The following is a 21,419-nucleotide window of genomic DNA, read 5'->3' as shown; positions in this document are numbered from 1 at the left end:
AACAGTTAAACTTTCCCTGTCACCATTGATGATTCACTAACGAGGTATTAACTACAGAAGCTGCCCCTACATCACGAAACAATACTTTGTCATGTAGAGGTGAGGAACTTTCAAGCAAATTGCATCGATCATGAAAAGGAAACCACCAGTGCCTTGAGTTTGGAATAGATTAAGGACGTCTTTGAAATATAAAGGCTTACATTATGGTGGATGTGGATAATAACCCTTACAAGTGTCCTGAGTGTGGTAAAAGTTTCAATAGCCAGGAACTATGAACAGTCACATGCTAATACATACAGACAATAAACCTCACAAGTGTCCCGAGTGTGGGAAAAGATTCAATCGACTTGAAAATATGAAGAGCCACAGGAAAGTGCATACATTTACGTGTCCTAAGCGTGAAAGAAAATATAAGGAGCATAGAAATATAATAGATCACATATTATTTCATATAATTGAAAAACCTTTCCAGTGTACAGAGTGTGGGAGAAAATTTGGGGAACGTAGTGATATAATCAATCACATGTCGGTGCATTCAGGTGATACAGATCTTGAGTGTTCTGTGTGTGGTAAAAGATTTGAGAGGCTCTCAGATTTAAAGAGGCATAGTATTATACATACAGATGATAAGCCTTACAAGTGTCCTAAGTGTGGGAAAGGATTTAATCGTCTTTGGAATATGAAGACTCACATGGTGGTGCATACGGATTATAAAGCTCACGAGTGTCCTGAGTGTGGTATAAAAATGAATAACCTAGGAGCTATGAAAAAGCATAGGATAATACATACAGATGATAAACCTTACAAGTGTCCCGTGTGTGGGAAAAGATTCAATCGTCTTGGGAATGTGAATACTCACATGTTGGTGCATATAGGTGTTAAACCTCATGCATGTCATGAGTGTGGGAAAAGATTCAGTCAACTTGGAAATATGAAGAGGCACATGAAGTTGCATGAACCTTTCCAGTGTACGGAGCGTCGGAGAAAATTTGAGGAATGTAGTGATATAATCAATCACATTTCAGTGCATTCGAGTGATAATTATCATGAGTGTTCTGTCTGTGGTAAAAGATTTGAGAAGCTTGCAGTTTTAAAGAAGCACAGTATAATACATACAGATAATAAACCTCACAAGTGTCCTGAGTGTGGGAAAAGATTCACTCGACTTGAAAATATGAAGAGGCACAGGAAGGTGCATATATTTAAGTGTCCAAAGAGTGAAATAAAATATATGGAGCATAGCAATATAATAGATAATGTATCATTACATATAATTGAAAACACTTTCCAGTGTACGGAGTGTGGTAGAAAATTTGGGGAACGTAGTGATATAATCAGTCACATGTCGGAGCATTTGGGTGATAAATATCTCGAGTGTTCTGTGTGTGGTAAAAGATTTGAGAAGCTCGCAGTTTTAAAGAAGCACAGTATAATACATACAGATAATAAACCTCACAAGTGTCCTGAGTGTGGGAAAAGATTCAATCGACTTGAAAATATGAAGAGGCACAGGAAGGTGCATATATTTAAGTGTCCAAAGAGTGAAATAAAATATATGGAGCATAGCAATATAATAGATAATGTATCATTACATATAATTGAAAACCCTTTCCAGTGTACGGAGTGTGGGAGAAATTTTGGGGAACGTAGTGATATAATCAGTCACATGTCGGTGCATTCAGGTGATACATATCTTGTGTGTTCTGTGTGTGATAAAAGATTTGAGAGGCTCTCAGATTTAAAGAGGCATAGTATTATACATACAGATGATAAGCCTTACAAGTGTCCCAAGTGTGGGAAAGGATTTAATCGTCTTTGGAATATGAAGACTCACATGGTGGTGCATACGGATTATAAAGCTCACGAGTGTCCTGAGTGTGGTATAAAAATGAGTAACCTAGGAGCTATGAAAAAGCATAGGATAATACATACAGATGATAAACCTTACAAGTGTCCCGTGTGTGGGAAAAGATTCAATCGTCTTGGGAATGTGAATACTCACATGTTGGTGCATATAGGTGTTAAACCTCATGCGTGTTCAGAGTGTGGGAAAAGATTCAGGCAACTTGGAAATATGAAGAGGCACATGAAGCTGCATATGTTTAAGTGTTCTAAGCATAAAAGAAAAGAATGAGGTGATTTGATAAAATACTATGCCCAAGATTACCATCCGAGTGCCGACGGGGAGGGTGGTTCAAATAGCTTCGACTATCACCTCCTTTTGTCTGGTCATGATGGTCGAGTGGATTAAGGTGTCCTGTACATACCAGTTGCGTTGCTCCTGGTAGTATAGGTTTGAATCACTTCTGGAGTGTGATATCAGTACTGTGGCCACCACACCAATGGTCGTTAGACGACCATTGGTGCGGTGGTTACGGTACTGTGTACGTTTAGGGGTGATCCTGGATGGCATGGGTTCGAATCCTGGCCGGGTCAAATTGTTCTTGTGATATGTGATATATGGCTTGCGTGTTCATGCAGCTTTCTTATATATATATATATATATATATATATATATATATATATATATATATATATATATATATATATATATATATATATATATATATATATGTATGTATGTGGTACAAAAGTTTTGGGTGAGGTTATTGACATTTACACAAGACAGAGCACGAACCAATGGGTATAAAAACACAAGAATTGAAGTAACTGCAGAAGGCCTATTGGCCCATAGCATCAACGCTTCCTCTTGATGCTTCTATATTGGTTCGGAGTCTTGAAGTGGGTAGAATATAATTGTGCATTATGGTACTAATTAATTGTGGTAGCCATTTAATGGCTATGAGTGCATTATGGTACTAATTTATTATGGTAGCCAATTAATGCACATCTATATTCTACCCAAGACGCATAAACCTAACAATCCCATGAGGCCTATCATCTGTTCTGTGGGAGCCATTTCTTACAAGCTTTCTCTTACCAAAATCTTGTCCCCATTGTTAGGAACTATTAACTTCTTATATGACCAGTTCTCTTGAATTAGTTAACAAATTGAATAGTGTTCCTGTCAATCCTGATGTCAAGTTAATCAGTTCTGACGTTTGTTCCTTGTTTACAAAGGTACCGGTGTGTACATCGGATTGTGAGTACAGAGTTCTTAGACGAAGACTTTAAGAATATTGATTATATTGGTCTCGAGCTTTGTTATCCACTGAGTTTTTTGGAAGTTTGCCGTAGCAAAGCACGTCGTACATATTATAATAATATATGCAGTGAAAAATAATTGCCCAAAGAATGTGTTATGTTTACCATATTTCTCTGGGTTTGAAAATATGGTCAAGGCCTTGAAACTTTTTGATATACTGTACATGTATTGTTTAGCTACGAAAATACTGTTGGTAAACTATTAGTTAGAAACAGCCCTCGTAGTGATAATTGTGTCATTTATAAAATATCTTGTAAAGACTGTAATAGGTTCTATATTGGGCAAACATCTTCATTATGTATGAGCTAATTTTTTTTTAAATTTGAGTTAAAATTAACGTAGATATATGACCGAATCTAACCAACCCTACCTAACCTAACCTAACTTAAACTAAACTAAACTAATATAACTAAATAAATAATATACAAAATTCTTAATATACAAAAATAATATATCAAATAAACCAATAGGAAACAATTTATTGAAAATAAAGGAAATAACTCTGCCTATTAGGCAAATCGGGCCTTGCATAGTAGGCCGAGAAGTGCATTCTGACTACTAGGTACGACATATATATATATATATATATATATATATATATATATATATATATATATATATATATATATACATATATATATATATATATATATATATATATATATACATATACATATACATACAGTATACAGTATATATAAATTGAAAACGACAGAATATTTCAGATTTATGATTGGCACGAATCTTCTCGATATTCCGTATGTTTTTCCTCACTAAAGCAAGAAAATTAAAAATTAACTCTTAAAAAAAATTCATTTTTATATCTACCAGGGGTATATATAAAAATTGCTTTTTTTGGCTGCTTTATACCTCTGGTGCAATTGAAGGGACCCATAGCCACAGAGAGGAGCACAGAGCATTCAGGAAAAAAACTTGCCATTTAGCTCTGAATGCATATGAGTGTTTACTTCTCCTATCACCCGTTTTTTTATGTTGTACACTTTATTATACAAGGTTATATGAAAAGTTTTATAAGTCCAATAAATTTGATAAGGCACCAGCTAATATCTATGATGAATAAACTTTGTGTCATTCATTTTAGTAACACAATATCAATACTATATTGTATGAGATACATAACAGGACAATAACTTTCCACTCGTTCGACAGAAGGTTGAATAAGCTTTGCAGCAACTTAAATATGCACCTCTGTAAGATGCACCTCATAGACTAATAAACCACCAGAGAGTTTGCATTAGTAAAAAGCTTAAAATTTGTCAGTAGATAAACAAATAATGTTGTATTTTTTATAGTACTGCACTGTGAAGTAAAAGATAATAATTCATTGAAGTACATGTTTAGTAAATTTTTTTTTTAACATACTTGCTTTAATAATATTTTTAATTTATATTCTGTTAAGATATACAGTATATATCAAATATAATACACTGATAGTTTGGTTACTTATGTTATCTTTTTATCAAACATTTTATTAAACATTTAGGTATGAAAGCCTTTTGAGATGTGCTCAAGATGAGTCCATCTCAAAACCATCTGGACACATGAGTATTCTTGTTTGAACTGTTTTCCAGTTTTTTATATAATTGTATTGTTTTTCATGTTTGTTTTGTTTACTTATTGAGTATTGATTTGCAGATTTTGCTAATGAGGGCTAATATATCAGCCTAAGATTTTATATTCTCACCTGACTTTTAGTCAAGAGTTGATTTGTTTTTGTATTGAGGCTGTTATCTTCCCCCCCCCCCCCCCCCCGATTCTGTGTATGACTAACCATCCTATGAGATGGGAATATTGGACGAACTTATAGCCAGTGTTTAGCCAGAGCTGGTTTGTTTTTGTTTTAAGGCAGGTGAATTAAATCTCGCCTAATTCCATGTATGACTAACCATCCTGTGAGATGGGAATAATAGTTGAACCTATAGCTAGTTCTTAAGCTTCACTAATATCTCATATAGAATAGGGAGGCAGCACATTGCTGTGTATACCTAATATTAGTAATAAATTTTTTTATTTCAAGTATAATAGTGACTATGTGTTTTTTTTCCTTGTGATTAACCTTTAGACAGCGATTATTGTCAATTGTTGATTCACAGGGTAATGTGGCTATCTTATGAAGATTTACAAAATTTTTGTCTGGGTTTTACATTTATGATGTAAATATGGATATAATAGGTCTATGTGGATGTTGTAAGATTATCCTTTTAAGGGGTGAAAAGTTTTAGGAAAAGTACATACTGTACATAGATGCAGAGTTACAAACATTCTGATTGACTTAAAGATAGAGGTAGTACATACAATACCTAAAGCCACTAGTACACATAGCGTTTCGGGCAAGGTGAGGTGGGGGAAAAAACACTTCGACTAAAACTTAATAGTAATTTAGCTTAAAGTGTAAATTGCATTGAAAGAAAAAAAATAAAAGCTAAAGAAGGGGGGAACATGGTAGAAAATAGCCAATATAAAAGTTGGTCAACAAACAGCATCGTTTAAAAATAGCAAGACATGGGTTGGTGATCTTTACTTCAAATTATTTTAATTTTTTGTGGACTTAAATTTATTGTTGTGTTTTGCTATAATTACTTTCTATTTACAGCAGATTTAGTATTTAACTGTTCCTGTAATTGCTTATCTTATTGTATCGTGACATTATTGCATCTATATGCATACTGATATTGATCTTGATCGAAATCTCCTGTCTCATATCCACACAAATCAGCACATTGATCATCATTATTGCAGGTATTACACAGCAAATCTTGCAAAAAACAAACTCCTAAATAGCATCTGATTATCAGTTTACAACCAAAATGTTAGGTCACTTGGTAAACATCTTGATGATATAAATGCACTACTCGCAACACTAGGTACTAAATTATCATCATTTTAACAGAAACTTTGTTAAGTAAAGACTATACCCAACTCTACAACTTATTTGGTTATAAAGACATTCATAACTGCAGGCCTAATAAAAAAGGTGGTGGCACAGCAATATATTACAAAGATACCTTCATCTACAATAGTGTCATTAGTGATAGAGACGACTATTGTGAATATACCTTTGCCAAGTTCTCCAGTAAATCCCTTAAATCCTCCCTGACTATCGGTGCCATCTATAGATTTCCTAATACCAACATAGCTTCATTCTCAGACAACGTAAGGAATCTTATCATAAATAACAATCTCAACAAAAATCACGTCATTTTAGGAGGTTATTTCAATATTGACCTGGGTCTTCAAAACAACCCTCAAGTTGACTATTTCCGTAACAGCATGCACTCCTGTATGCTAATCCCCACAATCACCAAGCCCACCCGAGTCACTCAAACATCTGCCACTACCCTGGATCTCTTATGGACTAATATAACAGCTCCCCTTACATCTGGGGTAATCTATGACAGAACAACTTACCACTATCCTACCCTCCTCATAGCAAACATGGACACAACACCACCAGAGTTTTTAGCTTAGTTCATTTATTATGCACCCCATACCCATCTTGTGGGCGGTAGTGGAAAGGGTTACAGAGGCACATAATGGGCCCAGGGACTGAACCCCACAATTCATTTAGCTAAGCAAATTACAATCTTGATGAGCTAGTTACAAAATTCAATATAAGTCGTCACATCAACAATGGGTTCGAGATCGACCTCAAGTACAGGTTCTAAATTAAGCAACTGACATATGTGGAGAGCTAGTGTCAAAATTTATATGTTTGTCCTGCACACCGCCCCCCATCCAGTGGGCAGCGGTGGATCGATAGGTTACAATCACTTAGTTACTACCTACAGTTAGCAAACTGGGGATATTTGGCTAAAATTTCTGGTAGCAGATCATTTTGAATGAAATATTTACACATCGCTGGAACATTGGTTATAGAATTGTCTCTAAATTCACGTATCTTTTCGCACTCCATCACATAGTGACGGAGGGTGTGCGAATAATTTTGTTGACACAGTTTACATTTGGTCAGGTCTACATCAGCAGATAATGAGAATTCCCAGAGATACTTGTAACAGAGTCTAAGCCGAGCAGTAGTAACATCTAGAAGTCTGCTGATTTTATTGGATGATCCATAGATGTGTGGCTCCTCTTGCTTGATAGTAAAAAATAAAATAAATAAAATGTTTATTTAGGTAAGGTACATACATACAATAAATTTTTACAAAGATTGGTTGACTTATAGGTAGAGCTAGTACATACAATGCCTAAAGCCACTATTACGCAAAGCGTTTCGGGCATGATGAACTTAAATGACAAGCTTAATACTAATTGAGCATAATGAGTAGAATGAAAACATAGATGAAAAAGCAGCACAAATACAATTAAGTCGACAAACAGCGCTCATTAAAGAAAAACAGACATTGGTTGACAATAGAAGGGTAAGGTAGGTTACAGGGAATTTATTAGGTATAGCTTCGTTTTTATTTTTTATTTTTTTGTCCCCTAACTCCCCTTGCCACTTCGGGGGGGTATAGGGTTTTTATGTAGCTTCGGAGCCCGATCCCCCCAGCCACAGGGCATGGCGAGACGGACCCCTAAGCATACCTAATACCCTAACACACACAAACTAAAATAAACATAAATGGCAGATCTCATCACACCCACAAGAGTTAAGATGATACTAATAATACATAATAATAACCTGAAAATAAACAAAAACATTAATGGAAAATTCTTTTGTGGTTGGTTTTTTCTATATGGGACACAGCACACATAGGTAGGGGTGCACAGTATAACATTTAAAAAGAACAAACAAACGCTGAAGGCCAAAGCAGCAGGCTGCCCAATCGGCAGGGATGATGATTTGACGTCGGCATACATGGAAAACTAGACACAGTGGATGCTCCTAACTAGGCCCCGGAGCGGGAGGGTTATCATGTATGCGCATGGGGGTCCCTCCGGTCGCCGCCTTACCTACTCGTGGGCTCTGCCAGGTCATCCACCCTCTTGTGAGACGCCATTAGGAGAAGTGGTACTCCAGATGACGAAACTGCTTAGATAGTTGGCTACCAGCTGACTTGGCTGCGGTTCACCTACGCGTGACTATAGTTACCCTTATGCACCCTGTGCACAGTGATCCCGGGGCTAGGGAGGCCTGCCCCTTGACGTGGCCTTGGACCATATTCTGTATATAGAATATGTCCAGGTCAGGGCCTTCACGGAGCAAATCTCGAGGTCGCTCTTGGTGAGACCCATACCTTGTAGACCACGCGCACTCTCCTTGCACCATCCACCCCTCCAATTAAGGGTTATTGAGGAGGCGGATACTGTATGCTTACCGGTATACTCCCGGACCTTCTGCAGGATCTCGGGGGTGCCGTATTTGTCGCACTTGCTCTGATGTGGACGGAAGAGTGGGAAGTTATCAGCTGAGACCTGGGTGTCTAATATGAAGGCCTCATCACCTTTGCAAGCTATAATGTCCACTTAAACTGGTTGAGAGAGGTACAGTCTTTAACATGGTTGGGAAGGTATGATGATAGATGGAATTACTGGTGTCAATTTCACTTTGCCTCAGATCTACAAGAGTTTGTTGAAGTTCTCGGTGTACTGCTGCTCTCAAATTGCTCATTGACAATATAGGTTACACTCAACGGCTCCTTTAATGGCAGATTCTTTGGCTAACTTATCTGCTCTATCATGCATTCGGAGGCCAACATGAGATGGAGACCACATGAAATGGACTCTGTTACCATCCTTAAAAATTTTGTTGTATTTGTGTCTAGCTTTGGACACGAGCATGTTACAGTTATGTCTTAAAGAATTGAGAGCATTTAAGGATAATAAGGAGTCACACACCACCAGAAAGCAAGAAACTCATTCAGGCTTTGATATCCACTTGATATCTTTTAAGATATTGTCCTAATAGCAGCTTTGTGTTGAGTAATTAGAGGACGTAAATGATTTTGGGTAGTAGAACCCCAAGCACAAATACCATAGTTGAGATAAGGATAGATGAGAGAGTAATAGTGTGTCACCAGGGCAGGGTGTAGTAACCAGTAGTCTTTGATATCCCCAGAGTCAAACTTAATCTGTGTAAACACTATGCAAAAAAGGGACCTATATATAGTCTATGGAACTCGCTCCCTAATGAATTGAAAAGCTGTCCAACTTTTGCCTTATTAAAAAATAAAACCAAAAAGTACCTTATTTCATCTTCATAGTTGTCTACCTGTTATTTTATCTCGCACTGTATCTAGTGCTACCCAATCCCCCCCCCCCCTCCCCGCTCAGCTCATTGTTGCCGTGAGGGGGGCTTAGTGGGCGGCTGCCGGAGTGTGATGCTCCTTGGGACAGTCCTCTGTCCTTTTATAGCCTTGTGCTCCTGCTGCCGTCCTCTCCAATTCTGCTGGGCACCTTTTCCTTTTCCTTCTGTTTCGTTTTTCTCCCCCCCTCTTCTCCTATCTGCTTGCCGTTTCCTGCCGACCTTTTGCTTGTTCTGGTTCTTCCCTTGGACTTCTTCTATTTTGACGCCCGGGTGCTGGAGTAGGCATATACTCTTGCACCCGTAGAACTGTAGTACCCGACGTCGAGAGCGAGGGGAACCTTTTATTGTCAATCCCCCTTTCGTCACTGAACCCGATCTCGACGGACTGTCGGTTCTTAAGGTGGCGTTTGTGACTCACGACGCACCCCTAGGAGGCCCCGGCAAGATCGGCGATAGCTTCTTGTTGGGTGTCCTGCCTCTAATTGTGGCTCCATGGTGGGTGTGGGGGCACATTCGTGAATGAATTTTCCTTTTCGTAATGATGATAACCCCTGTTTTGACTGTTTCTGCTTTACCTTCTCAGGCTCGTGGGGTGGGCGACCAAGCCCCCGAGTCGGTCCGTATTGGAAGACCGGGATCTGTAGCCTCCGCTGCATTGGGCCCCGACCTTGCTCCTCCTTTGGCCTCTCTGACTCCTTCCCCTGGCTCCCCTCCCTCCTCTGTGGTTGGGTCGAGCCCCAAGCCCCCAGTGGTGACTACCTCGTCCCCTGGCGCGGCTCCTTCTCTAGTTGTAACTACTGCGCCTTTTAACCCCTCTCTCTCTGTATGGGATATTTGGGTTTGATTCTGATTAATTAATAATTAAAGTAGTAAATTAAATTACGAAGGACCACCCGCTTTTAAAGTAAAGAGGGAAACTGAGAATTTCAGATCATTAGATAAAATTCTAGAGAAAACCAGTGACTATGGATATGACTAGAAAGTATGATCATAAGAATAATTAATGGGCTGTATTATTAAAAAACCAAACCTCAAACACCTACATTGGGGGGTTATTACTGGAGGTCAGTACGTCCAGGAATCAGTGTGGTTCGTTCACTAATTCAATTAATAATAATCTAATCCTATAAATAATGTTGAATATAATATTATTCATACAAAGAAGAACATGAATATGAGCATAGTAATGAGTTACAGTAAATCACACATTATGTTGAACATTCTGAATGTATCAAATTGCTAAAATATAGGAAAAAGAAATAAGCCTTAGCTTGTAGTAGGTTCCTTTAGATAACTCTGGAAGTCCTCTTAATCTCCAAGTCTGGCACATTGACGAATGGCACGATTAACATGGAGAAGGCAGCATGAGGAATCCGTCTCTCAAGCTGCAAGATAAATAACTGTTATTAGGTGTTGTCTTGCCGCGTGACGTGCAATCACCCTGCTATTAATAAACTTATAAATGATGCATCAAATAAAAGGTACTTAGCTGTGGGCACTGTGTAAGTATTAAGATTGCCGTAATTAAGCATCCCAAGTTCCGGTGAACCTATCCTGGATTGATGGTTTCAAGCTGGTTGATCACGTGTCGTCAGGAACCAAGTCTAGGGGTCCCTTATTTAACACCAGCACTAGTTGAAGATATTATCTGCAAGGTCGTTCACGCCTCACAGTGGCGGCTTTCATCTGTGGATGGACACACTTAATTGTCCTATTTGCTGGACAATGGCGTCTTTTGTGAGTACGGTAAGCGTAGCTTTGCCTCCTTCTGGCCTTGCACGTGTCCGCTTCCCGACTGAGGATGGCGTCCCCCAACCCACGCCCAGTCGACGTTCATTACACAAATTATTGTCTTGAACATTAATATTTCTCGCATTCGCGCTTGAAACTCTAAAGACTGGACGGGTTTATTATTTAGAGGAACGGAATATTATTATTTAACTATTTAAGAATAGTAAATATATAAGGGAGAGGAATTAATGTCTCCCCATGGCATTCATTGATGACGTTAACACTATCGCGAGGTAGACGGTATAATTCTAACGCTTTATTCGGCTTTTAGTTAGAGAACCATTCGTCTGCAATCAGTTGTCATACAGAATGCTTTAATTATGGAGAATCGTATTTAATTCTCACACAAATTGAATATAATGTGTTTTACTGTAAAGAAATCTGACGCAATACTGGCGTCAGGTGACGTGAGAATTTAGCCTAATGCACAGATGAATTATTAGTACATGAGAATTCTACGAGTTGTTAATTTTACTTAATACAATATTTAATATGGTTAGTAATAAGTAATGAGAATACAACAATGCTGTATTCGGTGTTGGAAATATCCAATACTCTGGGGGTTCTCACCGCCGTCCTCGTCACGGCCGCCCTCGCTCGATTCCATCCAGTTCTGCTACCTATCAAGCCTTGTTTGGTCCTGCTTCGTGGGCCAAATATTTTGATCTCCTCCCTCTTGATTCTGCGCCTCCTGGCGATTTCTCCCTCCATCGACATCTCGTTGATTCCGTGGATGCCTCCATTACTTTCAACCCCACTCGTCTCGGTACACGTGTCATTGCTGCTTCTTCTCAGGATGCTGCTTCCCGCTTGGCTGCATTATCCTGCCTTGGCGAGACCCCTGTTCGGGTCTCGAAGAACGCTCAGTTGAATGCCAATGTTGGCACTATTCTGCTCCCGCCCCATGTTGCGACCGGTGTTCGGGACCTGCGTGACTGCCACGACGATATTCGACATATCCTTGCTGCCCAGGGCCATTCTATTCTCCAGGTGGACACGTTTACTCGTCCCCCTCGTGGTAGTCGCCGTCAACCCCTCCGGGTTGTGAAGATTACCTTTGATGGTAGGACCCTTCCACCCTCTGTCATTCTTACTGGTGCCAGGTGCTCTGTCCAGGAGTACATTCCTTCTCCTCGGCTCTGTAACAAGTGCTGGAGGTTTGGGCATGGTGCCCTCCGCTGCTCCGGGACTGTCTCTCTCTGTCCTTTGTGTGGTGGCAAAGGTCACTCTAAGTCGGAGTGCACTTCTCCCCAGGCTCGTTGTCTCAACTGCGGTGAGGCCCATCCTACCTTCTCCCGTGCGTGTGTCCATTACAAGCTTGAGGCAGCCGTCCTCAACTTGAAGCACCGGGAGCGTTTATCTTTTCCTGAGGCGAGACGCCAGGTTCGCCGGCTCCCGCCTTATGCTAATATCTCTTATGCTCGCGTGTTGCGCTCTTCCTCTCCTCGTCCTTCCCACCTTCCTCAGACTCACAACCGTTTCTGGGCCTTGGACCTTGATACGCCCACTGCCCCCTCCTCTGTTCCTTTAGGTTCTCTCCCGAAGGATCCACCTCCTGGTCCTCTGTCTGGGGTTCCCCTTCTTTCTACCCAGTCTGTCTTGTCTCCTGTGTCTTCTTCCTCGTCTCCCTCCGTTCCTCCTTCCCATCCTTCCCCTCCATCTCTTGACTCTTCCCGCCGCCTGTCGGTGCGTGCTGATGGCCATCACTCTCCAAACGGCCGTCATGTGTGCTCTCGTTCAGCTTCTCCTGTTGAGATGCTAGAATCCGTTGCCCAGTACGTGGTTGCTGGGACACCTGTCTCTTTAAGTCAGAAGCGTAAGCCTGGCTCCTATCCTTCCTCCTCCCCGGCGGGTAAGAAGGTTTCGCTTTCTTCCTCGGCCCCTACTTCTGCCTCTCTCGCTCCTTCCCCTCCCATTTCGGTGGTTGCGCCCCCTGTTCCTGCTATGGAGGTTTCTTTAGCCCCCGCTTCCCTCTCGGTTGCTGCCCTTGCTGAGGTGCGCTCCCCTCTTTCTACCCCCTCCCTCTTCCTGCTGCTGTCCTTGACTGCTCCTCTTCGTTGTCTCCTCCTCTTCCTCCTCCTCCTCCGGACCCCGCCCGCCCACCTCTGGTCTGTTCTCCCGCCTCCTTCCCTCCATCTTTGCTCAGTTTACCCATGCCCCCTAACCCTGACTTTGCTGACCCTGATCCCGACCCTGATATTCTGTAACATGCTCTGTTGGTCTTTCGCCTTTGTTTCTTCCTTGTTCTCTGTTTTTGTCCTTTCTCTTCTCGTCGTTGTCCATTCTTCAATGGAACATTCGAGGTTATTACGCCAATTTCCTCGAACTCCAACTTCTGATTTCGCGGTTTTTGCCCCTTTGTGTCTGTCTCCAGGAGCCGATGCTTGGTACTCGTCCTGGTCGTTTTCGTGGCTATTCCTTTCTCTCCTTTCCCCCCCAGCCGTTGCTGGGGCTTCTAATTCTTCTGCTCTCTTGATTCGTGCTGATGTTCCCTTTGTTCCTTTACTTTTTCCTTCGCCTCTCCATTGCTGCTTGTATCTTTGTGGGGAAATGGTACACAGTTTGTTCCATTTATCTCCCCCCGAGTGTCCCGCTTTCTCTTCCTGATTTGAAACACCTCCTAGACTCCTTGCCAGACCCTGTGCTCCTGCTGGGTGACTTCAATTGTCGTCATTCTCTTTGGGGTGACGTTCTGACGAATACCCGGGGTCGCCTCCTTGAGCCGTTTCTCCTCTCTTCTTCCGTCTCTTCTGAACTCATTTGGACTCTCGGACTCGCACCCTTTCTTGTCTTGATCTTTCTCTTTGCTCGTCTTCTCTTTACATAGATTTTATGTGGCAGGTTCTTGATGACCTCCATGACAGTGACCATTTCCCCATTCTTGTTACCTTTTTCTCTTCACCCTCCCCTCTCCTTCCCTAGGTGGCAGTTTGCTAAGGCGGACTGGACCCTATTTACCCTCAGTGCTGCTCTCCCTGACCTCTCCCTTCTGCCTCTCTCTCGCGCTCTCCTCCTTTTTCATGACATACTGTCTTCGACACTGCCCTCCGCTCTATTCCTCACTCTTCCTCTCGGGTTCCACGGAAGTGCGTTCCCTGGTGGAATGCGGACTGTGCTTGGGCTGTCCGCTGTAAGCGTGCAGCCTGGAAGAGGCACCGCCATAGGCAGACGACCGATTCTTTTCTTTTCTTTCGGAAAGCGAGTGTGGTGGCTCGTAGGGCCATCCCTACGGCTAAACGTGAATGTTGGGCATCTTATGTCTCAACAATTACGTCCGAAACTCCTCTGGCCCAGATCTGGAAGTGTATTCGCAAGATAGCGGGTAAGTTCGTTCCCGATGTTTCACCGGTCCTTCACCTCCATGATACTCTTGTGGCGGACCCGTTGCAGGTCACTAATTCCGTACTGGGTTCCCACTTTTCTTCTGTTAGCTCTGGTCTTCATCTTCCCCAATCTTTCCTTCTTCGTAAACCTGTTCTTGAGTCTCGTCCTTTAGATTTCTGCACTCGTCTTCAGCTTCCCTATAATGATCCCTTCTCTCTCTCTGAACTTCGTTCTGCCCTGGCCCTCTGCGGTTCTACGACGGCGGGCTCCGATGGTATTCATTATGAGATGCTGCACCATCTCCCTCCGTGCACGTCTCAGTATTTACTGAGTCTGTATAATCGGATCTGGGAGTCGTCGTCAGTCCCTGAGGCCTGGCTCGATGCCGTTTTCCTCCCTGTTCACAAACCGGGGTCTCTGGGTACTTTCCTTAAGGACTTTCGCCCTATTGCCCTCACAAGTTGTGTCTGCAAACTCTTTGAACGTATGGTTAACGTTCGTCTGATGTGGTTCCTGGAACACCATCAACTCCTCTCCCCTTCTCAATTTGGTTTCCGCAAGTGCCGCAGCACGACAGATGTCCTGGTGAACTTGGAGGTCTATATTCGTACTGCTTTTGCTGCGAAGACCTCCGTTGTTGCCGTCCTTTTTGACCTGGAAAAGGCTTACGACACCACCTGGCGGTATTATATTCTATCTCAACTTCATTCTTTTGGCCTTCGTGGTCGTCTCCCTCTCTTTCTCCGCAGCTTCCTCTCTCGTCGTTCCTTTCGGGTATGCCTTGGTACCGCTCGCTCTGCCTCTTTTCAGCAATACGAAGGTGTACCCCAGGGTAGTGTTCTGAGCACTACTCTTTTTCTGGTTGCCCTCAATGGTCTTCTTTCCTCTCTTCCTTCAGGTGTCTTCTCCGCTCTCTGTCGATGATCTTACCCTTTGCTGTCAGGGTGATGATTCGCCTCTCCTTCAGCGCCGGCTTCAACTTGCAATTGATGCCGTGTCGTCTTGGGCCACCGATCATGGCTTCAAGTTCTCTACTTCTAAGATTTGTGCCATGACTTTTACGCGGAAACGGGTCGTTCTTCGTCCCTCTTTGTCACTTTATGGTCATCCCCTTGAGTACAAAGATTCTGCGAAACTTTTCGGGTTATTTCTTGACACTCGTTTGTCTTGGTCTCCCCATATCTCTAATTACCTCCGTGTTGAGTGCTCTAAGGCCCTTACCCTCCTTCGGGTCTTGTCCCATACTTCTTGGGGGGCAGATAGGCGCACTCTCTTTGCTTTACATTCCTCTCTCGTCCTGTCTAAGCTCGATTATGGTTGCCCTGCTTACTCGTCTGCTTCTCCTTCTACTCTTTGCCGTCTATATGCTTTGCACCATACTGGGTTGCGCCTCAGTTCTGGTGCCTTTTGTTCGACTCCCGTCCTTAGCTTGTATGTTGACACTGGCTTCCTGTCTCTCCAAGACCGCCGTGATCGCTACTGTCTTCGCTATCTTGCGCGGTCCTTACAACATCCTTCCTCTCGCCTCTGTCGTGCTTTAACTTTTACCCCTCCTGCGGTTCCTGTTCCTCTTCACCACCTCCCTCTTTCTGTCCAGTTATCTCGCCTACAGGACTCTCTTTCCGTTCGTATTTCTAATGTTTCTCCTCGTGTTGTTCCTTCTTTGCCCCCGTGGAGAGTCCCTCTTCCGCGGTTTTGTACATCCTTGACCCGTATCACTAAAGCTTTTACCCCTCCTACGGTTCTAAAATGTCTTTTCCTTGAGCACTTTTCTTCTCACTCCCGCTCCGTTTCTGTCTTCACCGATGGGTCTAAGTCTGCGGACGGTGTTGGCTACTCTGTTGTTTTTCCTGATCGCACTTATATGTGTTGCTTACCTCCGGAGACTAGCATCTTTACAGCGGAGCTTTATGCTATTCTCTATGCTCTTTGTCTCCTGCTTTCTCGTTGTCAGTCTTCCTTTGTAGTTGTTGACTCTCGTAGTGCCCTCATGGCTCTCGGGTCCTTTAATCCGGTTCATCCAGTAGTTGTCGAGATCCAGCATTGGCTGTTTCTTGTTCACAGTAAATTTAAGTCGGTTGAGTTTTGTTGGGTTCCCAGCCATATTGGTGTGTCTTTAAATGAGCGTGCGGATGCTGCCGCCAAGGAAGCTGTCCGCTCTTGTCCCATCTCTCGTAAAGGTATTCCATATTCAGACTTTTACCCGGTTATCCATTCCTCCGTCCTTACCCGTTGGCAGGCTTCTTGGTTGTCTGTTACTGGTAACAAACTACGTACTCTTAAATGTTGTGTTTCCTCGTGGCCGTCCTCCTTCCACCGTAATCGGCGGTGGGAAACAGCTCTGGCGAGGTTGCGTATTGGCCATACTCGCTTAACCCATGGTCACTTGATGGAGCGCCGCCCTGCTCCTTATTGTCCTAGTTGCATTGTCCCTCTTACGGTCGTACATATCCTTCTTGAATGTCCTGACTTCCAGGACGAGCGTGTGTCTTGCTTTCCGACCGCCCCTCGCGGTCACCTGTCCCTCAATAGAATTCTTGGTGACTCGGATACTTTTGATATCGTTCGCCTTATGCGTTTTTTTTCTCGTATTGGCATCCTTGGTGATATTTAGCGCCCTCTGATTATTTTGCGCATTTGATGGTGCTACATAGCCTTCCCGGTTTGGTGCCTTCTTTTGATAATTACTTACTTACTTACCCAATCCCCCAATATTTGTGCCTAAGCCATATTGCTTTACCATTGTAATCTTGGATATCATCTGATATCATGGTTGTTGTATTGAGTACATATTATTCCTGCATTATTCCTTGAAGTGATCCACATATTTTGCTTCAGTGAACCAATGTACAACCCTGGAATGTTGTTCTAATGTACCTAGTAATCCTTTCATTGTTGTGTATTGTTATTATTGTGTATTATTCTAATCTGCTTTTGTGTCAAAAGTTCTTGCAATATTCCTGTAAACATTTTTGACGGTGTTGTAATCCACAAGTTAGTAGGAATTATTAGCTAGAGGATCATTACTACAACACTTAACGAATGATGATTGGAAGTACATGTTAAGTAGACAGACTATGGATCACATATCTAAGAAAGGTCAATGGATTAAGACCGAAGCTGGTTAGCCAAATTAATAATTCCTGGAAAGAGGAATTATTCTTCGTCAGGCTTCTAGGATCAAGGTTACCGCTCTAGGGATAAGGTTAATCGGATTATACCTTCCTTGAGAGGCGTGGTGAAATGTTTGAGGCCATTACAGGTAACTATCCACAGTCTCTGTACCTAAAGCCTACTAGTTCCACTGATGTCAATGAAATAATCCTTTCCCTTAAAACCAAGTCTAGTGCCCTCGAGGAGATACCAACTTTAATTTACAAAAAAGCCTCCAGATCTCTAACCCCTGCTATTGCATTGCTCTTCAACAAGTCACTTGAACTCCAAACCTTTCCTGACATTCTAAAAAAAGCAAGAGTAACCCCTGTCCACAAATGTGGTGATCTCACAGATGTTAACAACTACAGACCTATATCAATCCTGCCTAACTTGTCAAAAATATTCGAAAAACTAATCTACAAGCAGCTTTACTCTTTTCTAGCCAAACACAATATACTTAGCTCTTGTCAATATGGCTTCAGACCCAAAAAAAGCACTAACGATGCACTTATTAGTATGATTAACTTAATTCACGCAGCTCTTGATAAAAAGGAGTTTCCTGTTGGGTTATTTGTGGACCTGCGTAAGGCTTTTGACACTGTCAACCATCAAAACCTTCTTCTTAAATTACATCATTATGGAGTCAGAGGACACTCCCTGCAATACCTCAAATCTTATCTTACTGACAGGCTCCAGTATGTTTCTGTGAATAATACAATTTCTCCCACCCTACCCATCAACATTGGTGTTCCTCAGGGCAGCATACTTGGCCCTCTCCTCTTTCTCATCTACATTAATGACCTTCCAAATGCCTCCCAACACCTCAAACCAATTCTATTTGCTGACGACAACCTTCATTTACTCCAGTCCTGACCCCCTTGCTCTAAATGCCACAGTAAATACTGAGCTAGAGAAAGTCCATCTTTGGCTAACTGCCAACAAACTCACCCTTAACATTGACAAAACTTTCTATATTCTGTTTGGCAATAAATTCTCTAATCAGATAAATTTCAAAATAAACAATACCCAAATTTGTAACAAATTAGATGGCAAATTCCTTGGCGTTCTCATCGACCACAAGCTGAATTTCCAGGGACACATTCTAAATATATCAAAAAAAGTTTCAAAAACTGTTGGCATTCTTTCTAAGATCAGATATTATGTACCCCGCCCTGCCCTGGTTACTCTCTATTACTCCCTCATCTATCCATACCTCAACTATGGTATTTGTGCTTGGGGTTCTACTACCCAAAATCATTTACGTCCTCTAATTACCCAACACAAAGCTGCTATTAGGACAATATCCAACTCTGGCCCCAGACATCACTCGGTACCCTTACTCAAATCTCTGAATATGTTAGATATTAAGTCACTGCACATTCTCTCTTGTGTATTATACATATATAAAACGCTGAACTGTAATGCCAATCCTGACCTCAAAAGCTTCATTGAAGGTTGTAATAGAACCCATGAGCACCACACCAGAAATAAATACAGTTTTGATATTCCTAGAGTACGACTTAATCAAACTAGAAATGCTCTACAAATCAAGGGACCCAGAATGTGGAATGACCTTCCCAACCATGTTAAAGACTGTACCTCTCTCAACCAGTTTAAGATAAAAACTAAACACTACCTAATAAATTCCCTGTAACCTACCTCACTCCTCTATTGTCAACCCATGTCTGTTATTTTTTTTTAATCAACACTGTTTGTCAACCTATTGTATTTGTGCTGCTTTTTCAGTCATGTTCCCCATTTTTTTTTTATCTTTATTTGTATTTGTTCTCAACACTTTTTATTCTTTATGCTCAATTAGTATTAGTTCTAGATATTAATGTTTTTCTTGCCCGAAACGCATTGCGTAATAGTGGCTTTAGGCATTGTATGTACTAGCTCTATCTACATATCAATCCATTAATGTAACATCACTTGTATGTATGTACCTTACCTGAATAAACATATTTATTTATTTATTTATTTATTTATTTATGGTTGGCTAAAGTTAGTCTGATTGTGGGAGTTGAACTGAGAAGTCCTCTGGATCCCCGTTTGCGGCAGCAGCGAAGTGTAGCAGACAGTTTTGCGAGAACCTGATGTGATCTTAGTGACCAAGTTAAGTCTGCAGTATGTGAGTATTGAATGAAAGACTAACCGGGTGTGGAGCGTTGTAGTAATCATTCCGTATTAGGGACTTAGGCGGAAGTTACGAGTGTGGATGGTGATCACGGAGGTCAAGTGGTCTATGGGTATTGGAAGTGTATGGACCTAATTCTCAAAGAATTACTCATTATTGCTATCTAAGATAATTAGACGAGCCAAAACAAAATACTACGAAGATAAATTTACCCAAATAAAGAGCAACATTAAACAAACATGGAGAACAATTTCACAAATATTGGGATCAAAGAAGTCTTTAAATAACAAACCGACTCTCCTGTCTAATAACGATGGTCAGCTTTCAGCCTCTGATTCTGCTATTGAGTTCAATAGGTTCTTCTCTTCCATTGGTTCATCCCTTGCTAATGATATTCCATCTTCCAGTACTGACATTAAGGACTATCTTACAGGGAACTATCCCCAGTCTCTGTACCTAAAGCCTATTAATTCCATTGACGTCAATGAGATAATCCTTTTCCTTAAAACCAAGTCTGGTGCCCTTGAGGAGATACCAACTTTAATCTACAAAAAAGCCTCCAGATCTTTAGCCCCTGCTATTGCTTTGCTCTTTAACAAGTCACTTGAACTCCAAACCTTTCCAGATATTCTAAAAAAAGCGAGAGTAACGCCTGTCCACAAATGTGGTGATCTCACAGATGTTAACAACTACAGACCTATATCAATCCTGCCAAACTTGTCAAAATTTTTTGAAAAACTAATCTATAAGCAGCTTTACTCATATCTAGCCAAACTCAATATACTTAGCCCTTGCCAATATGGCTTCAGGCCCAAAAAAAGCACTAACGATGCACTTATTAGTATGCTTAACTCGATTCATACAGCTCTTGATAAAAATGAGTTCCCTGTTGGGTTATTTGTGGACCTGCGTAAAGCTTTCGATACTGTCAACCACCAAAACCTTCTTCTTAAATTACATCATTATGGTGTCAGAGGACACTCCCTACAATACCTCAAATCCTACCTTACTGACAGGCTCCAATGTGTTTCTGTGAATAATACAATTTCTCCCACCCTACCCATCAACATTGGTGTTCCCCAGGGCAGCATACTTGGCCCTCTCCTCTTTCTCATCTACATTAATGACCTTCCAAATGCCTCCCAACACCTCAAACCAATCCTATTTGCTGACGACACAACCTTCATTTACTCCAGTCCTGATCCCCTTGCTCTAAATGCCACAGTAAATACTGAGCTAAATAAAGTCCATCTGTGGCTAACTGCCAACAAACTCACCCTTAACATTGACAAAACTTTCTATATTCTGTTTGGCAATAAATCCTCTAATCAAATAAATCTCAAAATAAACAATACCCAAATTTGTAACAAATTAGATGGCAAATTCCTTGGCATTCTCATTGACCACAAGCTGAATTTCCAGGGACACATTCTAAACATATCAAAAAAAGTTTCAAAAACTGTGGGCATTCTTTCTAAGATCAGATATTATGTACCACGCCCTGCCCTGGTGACTCTCTATTACTCCCTTATCTATCCATATCTCAACTATGGTATTTGTGCTTGGGGCTCTACTACCCAAAATCACTTACGTCCTCTAATTACTCAACACAAAGC

At 41.6% G+C, this 21,419-nt stretch overlaps 1 protein-coding gene across 1 annotated transcript; it reads left to right on the top strand.

Moving 5' to 3' along the window:
• The first annotated feature begins 271 nt into the window (after positions 1-271).
• Positions 272-2,134, top strand: LOC138356085 (zinc finger protein 99-like). The gene has a single exon (XM_069311741.1). It carries the CDS (start codon positions 272-274, stop codon positions 2,132-2,134), a length of 1,863 nt encoding a protein of 620 aa, XP_069167842.1.
• Positions 2,135-21,419: the final 19,285 nt, after the last annotated feature.

The sequence above is a fragment of the Procambarus clarkii genome, chromosome 6 (genome assembly GCF_040958095.1).
Source record: "Procambarus clarkii isolate CNS0578487 chromosome 6, FALCON_Pclarkii_2.0, whole genome shotgun sequence".
NCBI classification, from domain to species: Eukaryota; Metazoa; Arthropoda; class Malacostraca; order Decapoda; family Cambaridae; genus Procambarus; species Procambarus clarkii.
This window is presented reverse-complemented; position numbering and strand designations above follow the sequence as displayed.

What these genes read in the sequence shown, in the direction of transcription:
- LOC138356085 (XM_069311741.1), top strand. Translation starts at nt 272, where the DNA reads ATGAACAGTCACATGCTAATACATACAGACAATAAACCTCACAAGTGT.